Source organism: Penicillium alfredii (assembly GCF_028826965.1).
Source record: "Penicillium alfredii strain IBT 34128 chromosome Unknown utg000001l_segment0_segment0, whole genome shotgun sequence".
Lineage (NCBI taxonomy): Eukaryota > Fungi > Ascomycota > Eurotiomycetes > Eurotiales > Aspergillaceae > Penicillium > Penicillium alfredii.
The window spans coordinates 2,602,841-2,622,798 of record NW_026622698.1 but is presented as its reverse complement, the minus strand read 5'-3'; the positions used below and the strand labels follow the sequence as shown (position 1 = coordinate 2,622,798).

At 53.2% G+C, this 19,958-nt stretch overlaps 9 protein-coding genes across 9 annotated transcripts; 3 read left to right on the top strand and 6 right to left on the bottom strand.

Annotated features, from left to right (window-relative positions):
- Positions 1-349: 349 nt before the first annotated feature.
- NUU61_001008 (rRNA-binding ribosome biosynthesis protein UTP23) lies at positions 350-1,484 on the bottom strand (the record flags this gene model as incomplete). Its single annotated transcript, XM_056651590.1, has 2 exons — positions 350-1,344; positions 1,397-1,484. 2 exons carry the CDS (start codon positions 1,482-1,484, stop codon positions 350-352), a joined length of 1,083 nt encoding a protein of 360 aa, XP_056516440.1.
- A 658-nt stretch (positions 1,485-2,142) lies between these two features.
- NUU61_001007 (uncharacterized protein) lies at positions 2,143-3,383 on the bottom strand (the record flags this gene model as incomplete). The annotated part of the gene is made up of 2 exons (XM_056651589.1): positions 2,143-2,857; positions 2,926-3,383. 2 exons carry the CDS (start codon positions 3,381-3,383, stop codon positions 2,143-2,145), a joined length of 1,173 nt encoding a protein of 390 aa, XP_056516439.1.
- A 670-nt stretch (positions 3,384-4,053) lies between these two features.
- Positions 4,054-5,666, bottom strand: NUU61_001006 (uncharacterized protein; the record flags this gene model as incomplete). Its single annotated transcript, XM_056651588.1, has 3 exons — positions 4,054-5,079; positions 5,137-5,352; positions 5,424-5,666. 3 exons carry the CDS (start codon positions 5,664-5,666, stop codon positions 4,054-4,056), a joined length of 1,485 nt encoding a protein of 494 aa, XP_056516438.1.
- Positions 5,667-5,979: 313 nt separating this feature from the next.
- NUU61_001005 (actin-related protein 2/3 complex subunit 2) lies at positions 5,980-7,266 on the bottom strand (the record flags this gene model as incomplete). Its single annotated transcript, XM_056651587.1, has 4 exons — positions 5,980-6,059; positions 6,108-6,311; positions 6,373-7,043; positions 7,136-7,266. The coding sequence occupies 4 exons, from the start codon at positions 7,264-7,266 to the stop codon at positions 5,980-5,982; spliced, it is 1,086 nt and encodes a 361-aa protein (XP_056516437.1).
- A 97-nt stretch (positions 7,267-7,363) lies between these two features.
- NUU61_001004 (snoRNA-binding rRNA-processing protein DIP2) lies at positions 7,364-10,349 on the top strand (the record flags this gene model as incomplete). Its single annotated transcript, XM_056651586.1, has 3 exons — positions 7,364-7,380; positions 7,439-7,681; positions 7,745-10,349. The coding sequence occupies 3 exons, from the start codon at positions 7,364-7,366 to the stop codon at positions 10,347-10,349; spliced, it is 2,865 nt and encodes a 954-aa protein (XP_056516436.1).
- A 962-nt stretch (positions 10,350-11,311) lies between these two features.
- On the bottom strand, positions 11,312-12,669 carry NUU61_001003 (metalloendopeptidase WSS1; the record flags this gene model as incomplete). The annotated part of the gene is made up of 2 exons (XM_056651585.1): positions 11,312-12,323; positions 12,386-12,669. The coding sequence occupies 2 exons, from the start codon at positions 12,667-12,669 to the stop codon at positions 11,312-11,314; spliced, it is 1,296 nt and encodes a 431-aa protein (XP_056516435.1).
- A 744-nt stretch (positions 12,670-13,413) lies between these two features.
- Positions 13,414-14,981, top strand: NUU61_001002 (DUF1776 domain-containing protein; the record flags this gene model as incomplete). Its single annotated transcript, XM_056651584.1, has 4 exons — positions 13,414-13,446; positions 13,511-13,853; positions 13,925-14,088; positions 14,145-14,981. The coding sequence occupies 4 exons, from the start codon at positions 13,414-13,416 to the stop codon at positions 14,979-14,981; spliced, it is 1,377 nt and encodes a 458-aa protein (XP_056516434.1).
- Positions 14,982-15,212: 231 nt separating this feature from the next.
- Positions 15,213-16,199, bottom strand: NUU61_001001 (uncharacterized protein; the record flags this gene model as incomplete). Its single annotated transcript, XM_056651583.1, has 2 exons — positions 15,213-15,617; positions 15,750-16,199. 2 exons carry the CDS (start codon positions 16,197-16,199, stop codon positions 15,213-15,215), a joined length of 855 nt encoding a protein of 284 aa, XP_056516433.1.
- A 1,260-nt stretch (positions 16,200-17,459) lies between these two features.
- NUU61_001000 (tetratricopeptide repeat protein) lies at positions 17,460-19,488 on the top strand (the record flags this gene model as incomplete). Its single annotated transcript, XM_056651582.1, has 2 exons — positions 17,460-19,285; positions 19,344-19,488. 2 exons carry the CDS (start codon positions 17,460-17,462, stop codon positions 19,486-19,488), a joined length of 1,971 nt encoding a protein of 656 aa, XP_056516432.1.
- Between the last annotated feature and the right edge of the window lie 470 nt (positions 19,489-19,958).

Genomic DNA, 19,958 nt, shown 5'->3' with positions numbered 1-19,958 from the left:
GAGAATGAGAGGTCAAAGATTGAACTGGAGAGAAGGTGCACTCTTGGAAGGTACGGAGCTCCCCTGCTGCCTACAAGGCCGGTTAGATAACGTATAGGCCAGGCATGGAATTGTTACTTGAATCCTCCTATGGCCGTTGAATAACTGGTTGTTGTCGAATGAAAATCGAAGCCCTGATGGTCGCAAAATAGCAGTGAATGTACATTTGCTATGAGCACGGAACTTTTCTATGAATAAAGTATCTCCAATCCGAACGCCACGCCTATTTCATAAGAGAAAGAAAGATATAAGCGTTACAGATGCACAAAGTACCACATGAAATCAAGCGTCGACTTCCATGGCACCGCCGTCATTCGAGGGGGGCAGCCTCATCATTCCCATCCTGAGGACCGCCCTTGTGGTGACGGCGTTTCCGCTTGGGCTTGGTAGCACCCGAGTCATCGCCTTCGGGCCGTACAGAAGCATCTGCGGCACCAGTGTCACTCGTATCTGGCACAGGGCGATCTTTCTTTAGAGTGGACGCCGAGCCAGGCGCAACATCGCGCTTCTTCGGCTTCTTCATACTCAACGGATTCGGTCCTTTTGTCTTCGGGCCGCGCTTCTTCTTCGCTTCCGTTGCGCCAGCCGCGTCACCCTCGCCGTCTCGCTTGCGCTTGCCAATAGCAGGCTCCGCATCCAAGCCGGCCCGGAATTTCCCTCTCTCCACGCCATCCCTGACCGTCTCCGACGGCATGCTCATCGGCTCGAGCACCATGACCGAGCGCTTGACATACACAATCGGCACCCCAGGAATGGAGCGCGCATTGAGGCGCAATGCGCGGGCGCGACGCTGCGCCTGCTCCTCTTTTCGTTCGTCGTCGCGCTTCCGCTTGCGCTGCTGCGCGTCGTTCTTGTCATTTTTCTTTGCTGCGGGTGCATCCGCCGTCGCGAGGATATAATGTTCTTTATTCTTTTTTGCGTCTGCGTTGGGGGAAAGAAGAGACATGAGACAGTCGAGCTCGTCGATGGGCGTCGAGTCCTCGTTGTGCGAGCAGTGGCGGAGCGGGAGTGTGGTTGGTGGGGGGAGGTGGTGCGGGCGGTACGGTTGGTTGGTCTTGGGATTGATGGGCTGCGCGGCCATGACAGCGGCAAGCGAACACTTGGTCAGCACTACAGAGACTGTGTTAGCTGGCGGTGTTTGGGTGTCTCGCCCAGAGTTGTCTTTTGCGAATGGCACCGCAAGACCTCTGGGGCTGAGGGGGAAAGGAAACTGACATGGCTTGACTTTGCCTTGGAGTGTCCTCTCGAGTGCTGGAATCAGGTCCATCTTGAACGAATCCACCGCATGGAGGAAATTTGCGTCCACTGTTCGAACGGTCAGTACTTCGAATGTGAGCATCTGCAGAGAACTTCGTACCAAGTACTTGATATGGCTCGCGGAATCCGAACGTAAGCTCATACTGGTGCATGAGCTTACGGTACTTCTTTGAACGCTTGGCCCTCATTGTGAATAGTGATCGAGGAATTGAGTGGGACAAGAGCAAAGAGATTGGGGGTTGCTGCTTGAACCAACTTTTTTTTTTTGCTTCATTTTGCCGGGCGGCGGCAGAGGCGGTGATCTGGTCAGTGCTGGGGCTGATGTACCCGGTACCCACTGATTGGCAGAAAGCAGCAGCACTCACCAAGTACCGAGAACCTTCAATTCGAGTCAACTATAAGGGCAGGCCGTCTTACTCTACTTTACATGAAAACTGATCACTTTCAAGAAATGCTAAATCAAGATATGGATTGTTATTGCTACCATAGCAACTCTGTTTATGCTTGGTTGTGTGAATTATAAACCGCCGAGGCAACAGGTTCCTAAAGCCCGGAGCCCGCCGAGTATGGACGAACACTGTCGGTATTCAGAGCTCTAGAAATGCATGCAAACAAATGGGTGTAGTTTGCGTGTGGCTCGATTGACGTGTGGCTCGGTTGAAACTTGGGCCATCGTGGTGGGATATGCATCACCGAGCTGGCGCAGGTCCTTCCGTAGAGTCCGGAGGATTGGGGGTCCTCCTGCATGGAATTTCCCAAGAGATAGAAAGTATTCTCGCAGGAGTCGACTGTGGATGGAGTTCGTGGAAGAAGTACGGGGATAGCCAAATCATCACACTCAGACTCTCACCCATCTCGCTTCTTGCAGGACGCAACCACAACAGAGATATCGTCCATTTTGCCCCCTTCAATAGCCAAGCCCTCGTCAACCGCCTTCTCCATGTACGGACTCTCGGCGAATGGATCTTGGGCAATACTCAGAGCAGCATTTAGCAGCTCACGAGCCACATAGACCATACGGTTGTCGGACAAATCTGGCGTGGGGGCTACACTGGGAGCATCGGTGCGCCCTTTGTCCCATTTATTGACGCTGTCCAGGATAATTTTGAGCACCTCGTGCTCCCACAGGTTATCCATGACTCCGTCTGAGAGCGCCAGCACGATATCGTCTTCCTGTAGGACAATTGTGGACAGCACAGCATCCTTGCGCGGCGTATCCGCGCTGTTGGTGCCCAGCTGCATCGGGCAGTCGAACCAGTGCCATTGCTCAGCAGTCCGGAACAATATCTTCTCTTCGCTCGGCCGGATCACCAGGACCTTGCAGTCACCTAGGTTTGTGACGTACAGCAGCGGGGTCTGGGTACCATCGTCTCCGAGGGTCCAGTGTAGAAGAGCGGTGGCCGATGTCGTGGTCCCCAGCCACTCCGTTGGGGATGTGGTTGCCAGCAGGGTTTCTTCGTAGGCCCGCTGCAGGTATTCAACGGGATCTAGGGTGGTAGTGTGGTGGTCTTCATTTTCCACCTCGAGAGCCCAAAAGTGAAGGAGTAATCTGGACCAGAGTCTGTGGAGGTGGTTTCCAGATGGTCAACACAATTATTTGGTGCTAGACGAGACAGGGATCAAACTCACGCCGCATGGCCCCGCTGTTTAGTGGCCCAGGCGCCGACACCATCATCAACGCCTAGAAAGGTCTCGGCGACGATGATCGCATCGTCTCCATTGTTCAGCCCGCGGATCAGCTCACCCTTGACGGATAATCTCTTATCCTGGCTCAGCCCGTGGGTAGTCAAGGGATCGGAAAAGGACGAGGATGGCGGGGACAGGAACGGTGGGGGGAACGGGCGGGACGGTCGTTTGGCGCAGAGGGCATAGCCAGTCTCGAAGCGAAAGGGCGATCGTGCAAGACCGGAGTCGAGGTGGTCGGGGACCGGGGTTGTGATGCCGTAGGAGGGCCACACTGCCGCGTGGTATGGCCGCAGTCCCTGGTCCGGGGTTATGCTTAACACTCGCGCGATCCACCGACGCGTGGGCCTTGGAAGCGAGGAGAGGAAGGTTAATGCAGGCGATATGGGCGCCTTGATCACCATGCCTTCACTCGGCGCCTCTCAGCGCTTTCACCAAGATGCCCGTCGACAAGAGGGGGGATATTGTGGGTGACCTTAAGTCATGGTCTAGAAGGAGAAAAGAAAATAAGTAATAAAGGGCAAAAATCCTGGGCTTGAGCGCAAAGAAAAAAAGAATCTCCAAGGGGCCACTCACCGGTGAAGCCGACCGAGAGAACATCGCGAAGTGTCACTGGCCTGCTGCGCCGACGCCCTGCGCTACGCTGCACTTTTTTTTGGTCCACCGAATGTCTTCAATTTTGATTTTGGGGTTCGTCTGTGTCCAAGATCTCTTCGAATCTCTGAATAACCCAGCATTCCAGAAATGAATTCCATGAATTCCTTGCGGTCTCTACAAAACCCCAGCTTCTACGTCTACTGCACTCACACCCAGCCAGCAGAGCAATGTGCCAGCATGCCATCCGCGTCTTCTACACTATTTTCATCCTGGGGTTAAGTCGATGCAAACGCCCTCGATGGCCCAGGGCTAATCTTCACTTCCCCAGATATGATCTATGGTGAAGTCCGAATAAACATCCATTAAGGAATGCGCCAAACTGTGAACACCGCACCGAGTCCCTGTCTGTCAAATACACAAACCCCGACGCCTCGGATCTCAAATAATAAACAAATCAATCTCTCCATGCTTTTTCCTTTAGGTCCATGTGGACAAAGCCGCAGCAGAACGTTCTTTCTGGATCTCAAGGTCAAAAACCTCAAATACATGCCCCAGCTCGATGAGGATGTCATCGTCATCAACGTGCCGCTTGAGAGTGGCTAAGCTTTCAAACCCAACTCGCGCCAGGGTATACGCGCGAGTTGCAAAACTATACCGACCGGTCCCCTTTCGGCGTTTTGCCAGCATGATACGCAGTTGTCGTTCAGCGCAAGGGCACCGACGCTCGACGTTGTTCGTACATTCATAAGAGCACCGACAGACTGATGCGCATACACACTTGTGCCGTTTCGCCAAGGAAAAGAGCCGGATATTCGCGTCATCCCGGCGCTCCTGCCCGACGCTGTTGCCTTCAAGCTTGGCCAGGGTCGCCAGACGATGGTCCTGGATGGTGTCCTTCTCCCATGTGGCCGGGTCGATGGTGATGAGGTCGGTGAATGGAAGCTCATCATAGGAAATATCATCCGAGAGCACGGACTTTGGGACTACGGCGAGGTATTTCTCAGACAGGACAGCCATCACCTCTGCGGGTGTATCACGAAGGAGAGGGATGAGGGTTTCCCATTTCTTACAGAACGCCGACGACCGTTCGGACACAATGCTCAAAGCATAACGGCGGTAGCCCAGGATGTCATCAGAGCTAAGCCCTTTCTCGTTTTCTTTGTGTATGACGCGGCGAGTGTAGCCTTCCTGGTATCGCGCCACCAGCTCCTGCTGCAGCATTTCACAGATGACCGGGGAGTCGAGCACGTCCTTGCACGCTAGAAAAATCCGGTAGAGGTGATCAGCGTGTGGCAAGATGAATTGGCGGTGGGTAGTCAACGATGGCACGTCCACGTTGAAGCAAGAGCAGAGTTCGATGCTCGCCATCTCCAGGACGACTCGCGCGTACAGGGCATAGAACAGATTCTCCACGATTTCGATAAGTGTGGCCAGTGAGTTAGTTCTCACTTCCTCCTCCGCGCGCTGAACCCAGTACATTAGGCCGGTCTCCGAGGTGTCAAGCTGATTCGAATGTTGTTAGTCTCGAGTTTGACACCAAAGTCCGATATCAGTGCATACCTCCACCCCATAACTGAGGAACACCACGTGCATCATTTTACCCATGGCATACAACTTCGTGAAAATGTTGAGCACGCCCCCGAAATGAATCGACAGTTGTACGCCACTCAAGTCATCCAGAGACAGGACCTGTGATGGCGATGAGGGTGACGATAGAAGCACCCATTCCTCACTGCTGACGGTGTAAGGACGAGAGTGACGCCGACTCGGTGCCATCTACCACGAGACAGACGCATTGTGAGCGACATTCTTGATATCTGGCTAGGTAGGCGTTGCGTGCAACTCACCACGAAGCATTCGGAGCCATCCTCCAGAGACTCGGTCTGTTGTAAAAGCAATGAGTTGGCCTCCTCAAGAAGAGATTCGGAATACCTGTAAAAGCCATCCTTCTGGGTTTCGGTGTTGTCAAGGCCTACATCAGGATCCAAGGAATGAACCTCGTCTGAGGTCTTGGGCTGTCGAGGCTGACGTCTGAATCGCAGCTTGGAGATAGCCAGCTCCCAGAAACGGCTTTTGTGGGAGGAATCCATATCGCGTCACGTTTCTTCTGGTGCGGTTGGTCCGAGAGGAAGAGAGAAGAGAAAAAGTGATGAGACGATCAAACCGCGATCAAAACCTGGAGTTTGTTGATTGCCAGAACTGGAAGGCACTGAAGCTGTTGGCGCCTGGGCTCATTTGGACTCGCGACTACTTGGCCTACGCGGGAACTCGAATTCCACCTACGTACCTACGTATAGGCTACAACAAACCTGCCTATGCTTGAAAAGAAACTCGATATTCAACACTCGGCTGGCTGGTAAAACAAGGTTGTCCTCCTATATGAACATAGACACGTCGAAGGGTTTAAGCCTGCACTCGGAATGTACGACCACTGGCCGTCTTGCGCTCGCGCTCTTCGTTCTCTGGTCGAGCTCGGTTGAGAACTACTGGGGTTAGCAAGTTAATCAACAGTGGTATGGACAAGTTCATACCTTGGAGGAAGTCCGCCGTCCTCTTTCTCATTCGGGTATGGATATACGCCTGTGGGAGATAATAAGTCAAACGATGCTCGGCCAAAATGTCGGTAACAAATACCTTTGATGCCTTGATGTGGTAGTGGAAGTAATCACGGAAGGTCTGGATGTGGGAGATGTTCTCATAGCGACGCTGAGGAGTCAAGTGACGGGGGAACAGGACTATATCCACGTGTGAGCAATCCCCTCAGGTTTGGTCGACAGGATACGAGGGCATATTTACCAAAGGTAACGTAGCTGACTTCGCCCTCGCCCGCAGCCTGGAGACCGGGCACACCTTCCAGTTCAAGTGGGGGGTCGCTGCGAAACAGTACTTGCGGGGCGTTCTGTAGCGTCAAAACCCGTCGCCGGGCATCGACAAACTCTTGCAGGAAGACCTTGCCGAAGATGCGATCCGTTTCCTCGCGGAACACGGTGCTGAAGATCACCGTGACTCGATCGTAGTTGGCCTTGATGTAGATGGCCTCTTCTTCGCGATAGTGGATAGCCATGACCTGTCCACCCTCCTTCACACCCTGTGGTGCCGATTCCGACGTGTATTGAGAAGCCTCCTCCGCAAGTTTGGTGAATTCGTCGAATGCGCTCTCGAAGGGAGCGGCCATGGCATTCCGTTTCAAGAGGGCGAGTTTCATGATCAGCTCATCTCGGGCCTCCTGCTCGGCGGGCAAATCCTCAAGATCGATCTGTACTGAGAAATCGTAACCGGGTTCGGGGGACACAATGTAAGGGCCATATTCCCTCTGCAGTACAGCCTCGGCGCCATATTGGACCAGTTCCTTGAAGCACTTGACATTGATCGAAATCAGGATCTTGGTCTTGGACTCGGGGGTCGACAGGTGGAAGGTCACGCCGTCGAAGTCGGAAACCACTTGGTCAATCAAGACCGGGGGAGCTCTGGAGAAGCATTAGCTGGGTGCCTGGCACCGGGTGATGTGTATACAATTGGAGGGGATGCTGTGGGGGTGGGAGAAGGGACGGAATTGTACCCAGAGAACCGCTCCGTGAGGAGGGACTGAATCAACACATTCTGGTAATCCAAGAGAAGCATGACGGTCAAGACAATGATGGGTTCTTGTCCGAAGGTGGCTGTTGGGAGACGGGCGACTGCGATCGTCATGGGCGGTGGGGGAGCCCGAGCGGTCGCTATCGCCGCCCGTAATAATTTTGTATCGATAGCAGTCGGAGTCCAAATTTTTCCCATCCACCTCCCAACGATGGTAAAATCATACTTGTACGTGCGCTTTTTGGATGACTGTTGTTGCTTTTCTCGTGCGCTAATATCCGACCAGAAAATTCGAGCACTCGAATACTTTCGGGCTCGTCGCCTCGGCGTCGTCCAATGCGATTTGGACCAAAGACGAGCAAACTCGGCAGACGGGCGCCGGCCGAGCCATTGTGGGCGCAAGTGAAGAAGTTCTCTGCTGGGATGTGAAAAAGGGAGAATTACTGGGCAGATGGCGCGACTCGGCGTGCAGGGCGCAAGTAACTGTGGTGACGCACAGCAAGACAGATGAAGATATCTTTGCCGTCGGGTAAATCGTCCCCAGCCCCGAGAATGGTTCGTTTTACTAATGCCGGACTCTCCCTCTTTTTAGATACGACGATGGCAGCATTCGTGTTTGGGATTCGAGAACAGGCACTATAATCATCTCCTTCAATGGCCATAAGTCTGCCGTCACCCAGCTCGCCTTTGACAACGCCGGTGTGCGACTTGCGAGTGGCGCAAGAGACACAGATATCATCATCTGGGACCTGATCGCGGAAGTCGGCCTGTTCAGATTGCGTGGCCATACTGACCAGATCACCTCGTTGCATTTCTTGTTTCCCACTCCCGAGCTGCTGCAGGCTTCGGGGTTAGGCGACCATTCGGGGTTCTTGTTGACTACCGGAAAAGATTCGTTGATCAAAGTCTGGGATCTCGCCTCGCAGCACTGCATCGAAACACATGTTGCGCAAAGCAATGGCGAATGTTGGAGTTTGGGTCTTTCACCGGACCAGGGCGGTTGTATTACTGCGGGTAATGACGGGGAGCTCAAGGTCTGGTCTATCGATGAGGCTGCTATGGTTGAGATCTCAAAGGAAAAGGTCGGTGCGGAAGATCGCAAAATCCTGACAGACCGAGGGACCTTCTACCGGCATGGCAAAGATCGCACGATTGGGATCCGATTCCACCCCCGGTCCGACTACGTGGGAGTCCATGGCTCAGAAAAGTCCGTTGAGATTTGGCGGATTCGATCGCAGTCAGAAGTACAGAAAAGTATGGCTCGGAAGCGGAAGAGAAGAAAGGAAAAGGAAGCACAGCGGACGCCTGAAGAAAAAGGAGCGGACGACAAGGAAAATCCCGATGATATTTCCTCTGCTCCAGTCACGGAGGTTTTCGTTCTCCATGTCATCGTTCGCACCGGTGGGAAGATCCGATCCTTTGACTGGATGACTACCAAGTCCAGTGGCCTCAACCTCCTTGCCGCAACGACTAATAATCAGCTTGAATCTTACAACGTCGTTACGGCCAGCAAAAAGACCAAGGATGATGATGAATCTGACTACAACCGGAATCTTGCCGTGGAAATCCCCGGCCATCGAACTGATATACGGTCAATTGCCTTGAGCTCGGATGACCGAATGCTGGCCTCCGCATCCAACGGCAGCCTCAAGATCTGGAACGTCCGCACAGAAACCTGTCTACGTACTTTGGAATGCGGCTACTCACTGTGCTCTGCCTTCCTTCCGGGTGACAAGATTGTGGTGGTTGGAAACAAGAATGGTGAACTGGAAGTGTTTGACATCGCCTCCTCGACGCTGCTCGATACCATCAAGGCCCACGATGGCCCGGTCTGGTCCCTGCATGTGCATCCGGATGGCAAGTCGATGGTCAGTGGGAGCGCGGACAAGTCGGCCAAATTTTGGAATTTCCAGGTCGTTCAAGAGGAGATTCCTGGCACGAAACGCACCACGCCGCGTCTCAAGTTGACGCACACCAGAACATTGAAGGTCAGCGATGATATTCTCAGTCTTCGCTTCTCCCCTGATGCGCGACTACTAGCCGTCTCCTTACTTGACAATACTGTCAAAGTCTTCTTCACCGACTCCCTTAAGCTATTCCTGAACCTCTATGGTCACAAACTTCCAGTCTTGAGCATGGACATTTCTTACGATAGCAAACTTATTGTCACTTGCTCAGCCGACAAGACAGTTCGATTGTGGGGCTTGGACTTTGGTGACTGCCACAAGGCCTTTTTGGCGCACGAGGACAGCATCATGGCGGTAGCATTTGTTCCCACCAACAAAGAAGGCAACGGTCACAATTTCTTCAGTGCAAGCAAGGACCGCGTCATCAAGTACTGGGACGGAGACAAGTTTGAGCAAGTCCAGAGGCTGGTGGGCCACCACGGTGAGATCTGGGCGCTGGCGATGAGTCGCTCCGGCGAGTTCATTGTGAGTGCCAGTCACGACAAGAGCATCCGCATCTGGCAGCAGACAGACGAGCCACTCTTCCTGGAGGAAGAACGGGAGAAGGAGATGGAAGAAGATTACGACAACACGCTCACCGCGTCTCTGGAGCAGGATGAGGATGGCGAGGACGGGGAGAAGCCCGAAGCTGTCGACGCGGGCAAGCAGACCACCGGCACGCTTATGGATGGAGAGAAAATCATGGAAGCGCTCGATCTGGGCATTGAGGATCTCGAGGTTGTGCGCGAATGGCGCACGGTCAAGGCCGCCAACCCTAACGCGGCCGCCCCGGATCGCAATCCCGTTTATCTAGCACTGGGCAATGTCTCCGCTGAACAGCATGTTCTGAATGTCGTCCAGAAGATCCCCGCTGCAGCGCTGCAAGATGCGCTCTTGGTTCTCTCGTTCTCCAAACTCTCTGCCCTCTTTACCTTCCTCAACATCTGGGCCGAGCGCGAGTGGAATGTGCCTCTCACCTGCCGCATCTTATTTTTCATGCTCAAGACGCACCACCGACAAATTGTTTCCAGCAAAATCATGCGCCCTATGCTCGACAGTATCCGGGCGTCCTTGCGTCGGGTCTTGGCCCGTCAAAAGGACGAGATGGGATTCAACCTGTCCGCGCTGCAGTTTATCGGCAACCAGGTCCGCGAGCAGAGCACCACGGACTACGTCGACGAGGAAACCTGGGAGGAGCAGCAGACGCAGAAGGGAACTGGCAAGAAGCGACAGTTTGTCAGCGTTGCTTAGATCTAAGTGGGATTATGTATGAGAGCATCTCAATTGGCGTTTTGATTTTGTGACATGTTGCCATCTCAAAAGTTCTATATCCTTGGGGAGTTTAGAGAATATCAAGGAATGTATTATACTAAATGCGCTGAACTCATTCAGATTCTGCTCCCTCCTTAGAATGTCCATTCCAGGGACGATTTGTTCTCAATCGAGACCGTATCGACAGAATCGACAGAACCGGAACTCGTTTCCACTCCCTCACAACAGCCTTGGGCATATATATACAACAGCAATTCAATCGGGTCGAAGCTCATAGACCTATAAATGGGCGAGCATTAGCAACTCGTCCCAATTAAAAAGAGCAAGATAGCTCTTCTTGTCACTTGTGCCAGCAAAAAAAAGCAACAGCAAGGGTTCCGAGGACTCCATTCAGCAGAACCATTATAAGCATCGACGGCAACGGGAGTTCAATATTCCCAATTGCCATACCTCTTCCGGCTCTTCCTAAAAATTACCGGTTCTTGAAAAAGGTCTCATCATGCTGGAGCGTTCCTCGGCTTTGGGGACTTTTTTTTTTTTTTTTTTTTTTTTTTAATTGCTTCGTTGCATAATTTGCTTCGCTGCGCTCGACAATTAAAGAAAGACAATTGTACATACCAAGTTGAAATAAACAGCCAGCATGGACAAACTCCTGCGCATTGCTGGGTTGCTGGGTTCTATGTCCATGCTGGCGGGATGTTGGAGGAGCTGTGGAAGAGTTGGTGGTCTGGTCGTGGGAAAAAAATAATTGGGAGAACGGCTGAGTCATGATATAGAGTCATGTGACTCTCTTGTGTTAGTGGCACTATCTCACCGCCTGCAGAGCACAGGTGTAATTGGCTTCGAGAATCCCGGTCATTGTATGAAACATTCGAGATTATATTTTCATTTGTAATATTGTATTCCTTTCTACTTTTACTAATATTCACAGAAAACAAGATTTAAGATGACTCTTTCATTTTCCCGCAGCCGGAGCATGTCCACCATTGAGTCTCCATGAATGCGCCGCAAGTGTTGCACACCCATCCCAACGGTCGTTTGTTGACATCGCGGTTCAGGGAAGCGAGGGAGTCCAAGGCAGGGGTTCGATTCTTGAAGGCGAATGTATCTCTCGGGGTAGTTTCATCATTTTCGTTCCCGGGGCCCTCCGCTCGAGGCCTTTTATTCTGTACTCGCGGTTTCGTTGATGTGCTTGGTGTCGGAGCCGGTCCAGAAGTGGACTTTGTGCTCGAGGGGGGCGGTCGTTCTGCTGCACACACATCGCAGCATAGAAAATTGGACGGATTCTCAAGCGTACATGTGGGGCAAGTCCACGAGGTCTCATAAGAGCTATTGTCAGCAGTGAGATCCAGGGCCTCAAAAGAATCAGCTGGCGGAGCTGCTGGTGGTTGTGTAGAGGTGCTCTGAGAGGGAGCTGGCGACGGTGTTCGTGACCCACGCGTTCGAGGCCCTGCCGGGTTTTCCTGGCTCGGGGGAACGTAAGAAGACCCGTATCGCTCTCGTTCTTCCTCCTGAATCAACTCAATAAAAGCCTGTAGGATAGCCTGCTCATTTGCATCGTCTTCCTCGGCCTTCGTGCGGAATCCGTTCCTCGAGGCCTCTTCAGCGAGCTCCGCACTTCGGTCCGTCCCTGAAGCACAGCCCTGAGTCACCTCGATGCGCCGCTGGGCTGCATCGGCTCGAACCTTGCGCATGTCCGTGCCTCGTAGCACAGGAGCGCCGCCAAGCTTTCTTCCGGAATTTTTCGTGAGAACCCGTCGCTGTTCGGCAGCCGCTCGGGCGCGACGACGGGCCTCATCGAGCGGGATCCTTTGACCGCCGAGACGTTTGCCTTGAGAAAGAAATCCTTCGCCGGTGTAGCCCTTGATGACGAGTTCCTCTTGCTCGTCACGGAGTTGGTTCCACAGTGCATGGAACTGCTGATGATGAGGACCATGAACGATGTGACATAATCTAGGTCAGATAAGCAGGAGCACAAAATACATCTCGCTGAAATGATTGATAGATCTACTCACTCATGAAGCATCGTATCCACAACTTGTTCGATGGGGAGAAACTGCCGCTGATCCGAGGCATACCGCAACCTCAGACAGATCTTTTGGCCCGAGTTGACATTTAGTCCCAGCAGGTTCTTCTGTCGCGGATAGAACTCACACAGTGCGCCCACTCTCCAGGCGCGCTGTCGCATGATTGGCTTTACCATGGAGGCAACCTTGCGCAGGATCAAGAGCGCCTCCGACTCGCGAGGACGTTTATTTTCATGGCGGTATTCTGAGATAAGGGTGTCAAGTTCCCTCATCCTGAAAGAGTTACAGAAACGACAGCCTTGGAGGAAACTGGGCAGGCAGGAATAAAATAGGCATGGAGTCTGCGCGTAAGGTGCAGACGTTACTGCCTCCGGTGGACGATCATTCTCCACGGCGAGAAGATACCGATCTGAGAGACCTTCACATGAGACCCAGAGAGAATATTCCTCCTACACATGAGAATGGGGGGCAAGGGGCTGGTTCCAAAATTCTGGCTCTGGTTTGCTTTCAGCGTCGTCCTCAGCTTTGATAAAGGGAGAGACGCCTGATATCTCAGGTGTTGTATCACGTGATATATATAGTCATGGATTTGGTCAAAGAAACTAAGAAATACTGGAGTAACCGATATTGTGGAATGAGCATTACGGATGGACATATCACCATGTGCTTTGCTTTTTTGTTGAAATCCGAATGTTATGGTTGATGATTCGCGATTTGAATTAAAAAATGCTTCCTCCCAGTCAGAATATATAATCGAGCTCTCGAATAGATAGGTCCCCATAGATTTACTATTAAGTCCAAACTGCCCGTCACATTTGATCTACAAAGACAAATATGTTCCAATATCCATTCCCCACCCCCGCTCTCTGCTATATTTCCAGAGTCAATGTTGGTCCTTGGTATCGTAAACCAGTGCTCATGTGACTCGATAACGTCGAGCGACTTATCGACCGTCGCGGGCTTATCGAGATCTTGCGGATTTTTGTTCGCGCCAACTTCGCTCCAAACCAACCAAAATGACAAGCGACGACCAGTTCTTCTTTGACTATGTGAGTAACTGGCCTCTGAAGCAGACAATACCATCCCCGCGCTAATGCCATCGCTTTGTCCCAGCTTGCGTCCATACCCCATGACGTAAGGCGATATTCGCTCGAAGTCGCCGACTCGATCGACCGTCAGGTTGACCATGCCGCGACCGTGATCCGAAACACCCTGTCCGAGCAGACATGGCTGCCACCCACAATCAGGCCGTCGACCCGTGCTTCCCAGAGCATGCGCGCATCGCAGGGCCTCACTGATCGAGTGCAGAACTGGATGTCTCGGAATCGCGCGTGGACGGCCGCTATGCTTGCATTTGTTGGGACCGGGTTCGTTCTGATATATGGAAGTAAGAAGCTGAATGGGAAGAGGCGCAAGGCTAGGAAAGCCGGTAACGGCGCCAGGAAAGAGATCGTGGGTATGTTTGATCAGCTCCCGTCAATTCAACCTGTTTTTATGCGCAATGCACTGACAACCACCCCATAATAGTCGTCGCCGGATCACCGCATGAGCCGATGACTAGGGTGATTGCCTCGGATTTGGAACGCCGAGGATATATCGTCTACGTGACGGTTTCGTCAGCCGACGAGGAGCATATTGTTCAATCGGAGCACCGGACAGATATCAAGGCACTTTGGCTAGACCTCACAACCGTAAGTGATGTGAACTGAGACATTTTGAATTCAACTGAACTGACTTATCGGATTAGACATCTTCTTCACCATCCGAAATCCATCCTTCGTTGCATGAGATACGCTCCTTGATCACCCAGCCCCAGTATCCTGTTGCTGGAGTGCCCCCACACACCTGCCAGTTGAGCGGGCTGGTGATTCTCCCGTCACCCAACTATGCCGCCGGTCCCGTGGCGACGATTCCCCCGTCATCGTGGGCCGACACGGTCAACACGCGCCTTCTTTCCCCCATCCTCATCGCGCAGCTCTTCCTCCCTCTCCTGACTCTCCGCAGCACCAGCAGTAGCATTGTTTTCACCTACCCGTCCATCTCATCATCTCTCTCTGCGCCCTTTGCTGGCCCGGAAGTCGCCACGACCCGTGCCATCTCAGGGTTCGCAACCTCGCTCCGCCAGGAACTGCGCCTCCTCCAGAACGGCAACGTCGATGTGGTTGAGCTCCGACTCGGCAATATCGACCTGGGACCTGCTTACCGAAACGCGCAGAACCAGATCGCCGGGACCGAGGTTCTTGCGTGGAGCGCGCAACAGCGAGCCTTGTATGGGTCGCAGTATCTTTCCAGCATTGAGCAGCGACCCGTTGCATCGGCAGGGCCTAGCATTGTGCGAGGATCTCCTGTGCGGAGTCTCCATTACGCTGTGTTGGATGCATTGGAGCCGGCGCCACGGGATCTGTTTGGGCGCAAGACCCCCAAGAAACCGGTGATGTATGTCGGCCGCGGAGCTTGGTCGTACAGCGTTATTGGTGCCTGGGTTCCCAGTGGACTTGTCGGGTTGATTATGGGTTATCGCAGTGGTGGAATGATGGAGAGCCCGAGTGGCAGCAGCAGTGAAACCAGTTGGGAGAGAGTTTAAGATCTGACCGGACTGGTGGTTTTTTTCCCCCTCCTCGCTTGATTTGATTCTCGTGAGAGAGTTTGGTTTCTTCGGGTAAATATAGTTTTTGAATACTCTTCGCTCTTAATGGCACTGACTTGTTCTGGATAACTCTTCAGAAAAACAGAGATTGGGAATTCCACTCCAGTGCTATTTCAATTATGACTATGCAGCTATGCAAATGCTAGTATTAGAAGTATGTCCGGTGTATTATACCGATACCCGTTTCACCTCTTCCACCCGACCCCGTCCATCCAGCGAACCATCACTCAATCCATGCTGGCGCACCGGATCATACCGAGACCGTTTGATTTTGCCGCCAGTCAACCACACCCGCAATCGAATCAACGACCAGGAGACGAAGAAAATGACCAGGATGGCGGCAAGAATGCCAAAGCAGTATCCGGTGACGAGGCCGCTGTGCTGGCCGTGGTCGCCCGGGTCGAGGAAGGAGTAGGCGTAGAAGCCCTGGGTGTGGTAGGTGATGTAGGCGACGCAGAGGTAGAGCAGGAGTAGCAGGATCAGCACGGGGATGGCGATGAATGGGTGTGGTGCGGTGGCGGGCAGGATGATCTCGAGGAGAGCGTAGAGGGAGTTGAGGCCATGTTGGGAGATCTGGGACATGAATGAGTTAGTGAGGCGAAGAATGTGGAGGGGAATTCATCATGTTCCAGTGTAGGTGTAGATGTGTAGAGCGGGGATCTATATCCAATTGCCCAATAGATATTTTTTTGGAGATGCACATACATTCGACCAACCATTTAAAACCTCCGAATACCACGGCGGCTTAAACAGCAGCGCCCAGAAAACGATAGTCACCAGAAACGGGAACGTCGTCACCGTCGTGTACAATAGGCTGTGGAGCACGCGACACACCCGGGGCCAGCGGCTGAAGAGTCCGGAGCGGCCCGTCCGCGTATACCAGGCTGTATGGATGGCGGCGACCAGGAAATAAAACCCCAGTCCCCAGTATGTCAACCAAGTGAAGTAGCTGAACGACTGGCCGATGGCGCTGCGGTCCCCGTCGGTACCGTCCCACGCCCAGATGATGATGATGGTTGTGAAGATGTAGACGGCGATCAGCGCACGCAGACCCGCGAGGATGGTGGGGGGCAGGAGCCACGAGGTCTCGAAGAGATGACGACCATCGTGTGCTGGGTCGACGCCGAAGAGGGTCGTGTATGGGATGCAGCGCATGGTTTCTTTGGGATTTCTGTGGAAGGGAAAACGAGGACACAAAAGGACAACAGAGTCATATTATAGTCTGGAGGTAGTCCAGCTGATGCCGTGAGGCTGACTGGGGGCCTGAGGCTTTGCTCGGCTACACTTCGTACCCTTTGGGGATATACTGTGGCCTTTTTGCTTCTATGTCTTGCAGGATAGAATATCCTAAAAAAATATCATAATACCATAACCATAATCAACATCATAGATAATAGGCAAGGAAATATGTTAAAAATGGAAAAAGAAGAATAAGCATAAAAATAGAAATGCGCCAGTGTTGCTGTATACTTGTAGCAACTGGTCAACCAGATCAATTGAAGCATCGAAGAGTGTCTCGGCTGCATCGTGTCATAGAAAAGTATAAGCTCATTTTTATATTTTAAATTCCCAAAAAATAAACCAAAATAAACACTGTTTTTCTCGCCTGATCTTCTCTTTCTTCCAAACAATGCAGAGTCGATTTAATTGGTGATTTAAGCCGCGGTGGGCCGCATGAAACAAGCGTGGAGCCACGGGATTCTAGAAGGAGAGGAATTGGGGCGAGTCATCGCGAGCCCAGTAACTAAGTCACCAACTAGTTAGCGTAAATGGCGTCAAGGGTTCTTGGCGACCCCCTGAAGGTGTCTCCTGAAGGGCCCCCCTGTGTCCCGCTAAAAAAAGGTGGAGAGGGCACGGGGCCTTTTTATTTATTGTTGCATTGGGATCGGCGCCCCCCCCGTCCGCCTTTATCCTTTCCTTCCCCTGGGCTTCCATGCTTCCCTTTGTGATGCTCTCTGATGCTCTCTGACTATGCTCTGACTTTGCCTTTTTATTTCACCACCCTGGGCTGTCATTCCTTCGCCCTCCTTCGGCACCACCCGCCCATCCCCCTTTGTGTGAAATCCTCGACCTTACAAACTCAGCTTTCAGGGATAACCCCCCCAAATTCGATGTGGCCACGGCGAATTTCCAGCAACTCTCGATGATTTGACTCCTTTCGTCTCTCGTGAAACTCGCAGTCCCAAGCTGGAGTGAACATCCGTGTTGAATTTGATTCTTCAGGATGGATTCGCGTGTGAAGCTGAGCGAATGTCGCTCCAACTCCCACGATACTCTGCGCAGCGGTATCCCTTCACCTCGGATTGCACATTTTGACGGCGAAGTCCCTCCGGCTCTCTCTCCTCTCGATGCATTCGCCGCCCAGGGTCGATTCCTCGCCAGACAACTCGATGATTCCCGACGGGGGACCCGCGCATGAGTCGCCTGCCGCCGTCCAGTGTCGCCCGCTCGCTGTCCCAACCCCGACAGGGTTATTTTCGCGCCCCGTCTGATGAGAGAAAGGTCGATTTGTCGCGACAACCCACGCAAAAGGCCCAGCCTGAGGTCGAAGAGCCCAAGTACCGCCCGGTGTCCGAATATCCCCGCTTCAGCTCCATCTCCCACGCAAGTACCGATATGAGCAACGATGACAGTGCCACGCCTCGCTCAACCATCCTTCACTCGGGCTCGGTCCTATACGGGATACCCCGGGCGGAGTCCCCGGAAGAGGATCTGTCGCTTGCAGGCGTTGCAGAGGAATCACCCGTCGGGGTGGCCCTGACGCATCCGTCTCGCGAGTCTTCGACTGACTCCGCATCGCGGCTTCATATTCCGCGGACTCTGGCCCCGCCCGGCTCGCCGTACTCGCGTCCGCCGAGTAGCGCCCGGGTGGCACATACAGAGAGTTCCGACGACGACTACAGCAGCTCCAATGCTGGATCAACTTTCTCCAAACCACGCAAGCTGTCATCCGGAAGTGCCGTGTCATTGCCCTATTCGCCCATGTCGACCTTCCCCCCTCGACCCCACCCCCGGTCGCCTTCTTTGAGCTCGGAAACATCTACCACCGGGCCTGGCTATCTCGCCAGGCCTTCGTTTAATTTCTCCCGGCCGCTGAGCCGATCAAGCACTAGCTTATCTGCTCCCGGTGCTTCGGCGCAGTCAGAGTCGACCGTCACCTCGCAGCCGAACCACATGCATCGAGCCAGCAAGCCAGCTCCCATTCTCGTGCCCCTGGCTACCGAGGAGGCTGCGGCGACCGCACCGGGCGAAGGCGAGCCGTCCTCGGCCGTGTCATCTTATGTATATGCCAAGTACGCGCTTCCGCGCGGTCGGGGAGTTTCGAGAGACTCGATCGTCTTTGCGGGCCTGCAGACGCCGCATTTTGAGTGGAAAGAGCCCCTCTTTGAGAACTCCCCTCCACGGCACTCGGAAGATCCTTTGCGGACGGCGCGAACACCCTCTCCGTCCCCACGCCGCGAATTGGAGCACTCGCCGAAGCCACATTCGATGCACGAAGTTCCGGCTTCCCAACCCCGCAAGAGGAGTCCGGGCCCGACACTTTCCCCGAAGCCCTCTGCCGCCGCACCACCTGTACCATCAGCAGAGGTTGCCCCGCGTCGCTCAGCCGAAACCGCCCCGCGGAAAAGTCATGAGAAAGATGAGACGGTCTCATCCGCTGACTCGGCAAGCACGTTGCGCCCACAAACCGCCGGTACCCAAACGCAGTCTACTACACTCACGGCGGAAGATCATGTCGCCAAGGGAATCGAGTGCCATGAGAAGGGATCGGTAAACGAGTCGACGTACCACCTGCGGATTGCGGCCAAGCAGAATCATCCGACCGGAATGTTGCTGTACGCGCTCGCATGTCGCCATGGTTGGGGTATGCGACCGAATCAGCGCGAAGGCGTGCGATGGTTACGCAAGGCCGTGGACTCGGTTGGATTGGAAATGCTTGAGAATCCGGATGCCCCTGGCGCATCAAAAGCAAAGGAGTTGCAAAAGGCCTATCGATCTCAATTCGCCCTGAGCATTTATGAGCTCGGCGTTAGCCACTTGAACGGGTGGGGCATTCAACAGGACAAGGGCCTGGCACTTCGCTGCTTCGAGATTGCTGGGCAGTGGGGTGATGTCGATGCCATGGCCGAGGCAGGATTCTGCTATGCCGAGGGTGTTGGTTGCAAGAAGGATATGAAGAAGGCGGCGCGCTTTTACCGCGACGCCGAAACTAATGGTATGAGTATGGTTGGAAACAGCTGGTATGTCTCACAAAACTTCTGCTTGACTTGAAAGCATCATTAACCGATTACTCGATAGGATTTACAAAGAAAAATACATGGCCGCGGAGGAGGCCAATTCCCGTTCACGGGGGCGAAACGCCAGCAGCGAGAAGAAACCGCGCAGCAAGTCGCGGACTCGCAGCATCTTTCAAAGGAAGAAATCGATTGTCCCGGAGGCATAGACTGCCTCGATGTACAGGGCTTCGTCACTTGATTCTCTTGTTCAACCTTGACGGACTTGTGCAATCGCCATCCATCTTGCATCTCCAAATGCGTTTGGAGCGTTCTGAGCCGAATCCTGTGATTTTGATTCGCCGACATGACTGCATTCTCAGTCACTAATTTTCTTTTCTCTCCTTTGCATTATACTCTTACACTTCACTTCCCTCTTCCAACGTTTTACCCGAGCCGCCTGGGCAGCTGTTTTCGAGCGTAATGGACTGAGCCTTGCTCCCGTCCACCTGCCTCGCGGGCCTAATACTTCAGTTCTTCGTTGATACCCTTTGTTTCTTCTATCATTTCCCCCTTATTTTCATTCGATTGGCTATAGTTTTCAGGACTGGTCCTTTTTCCCCATTTTTTTTTCCCTCTGGACATTTTTATCCCTTTTTCTTCTCTTCCTATCGTTATTTATTCTTCCCCGGCAGACGCT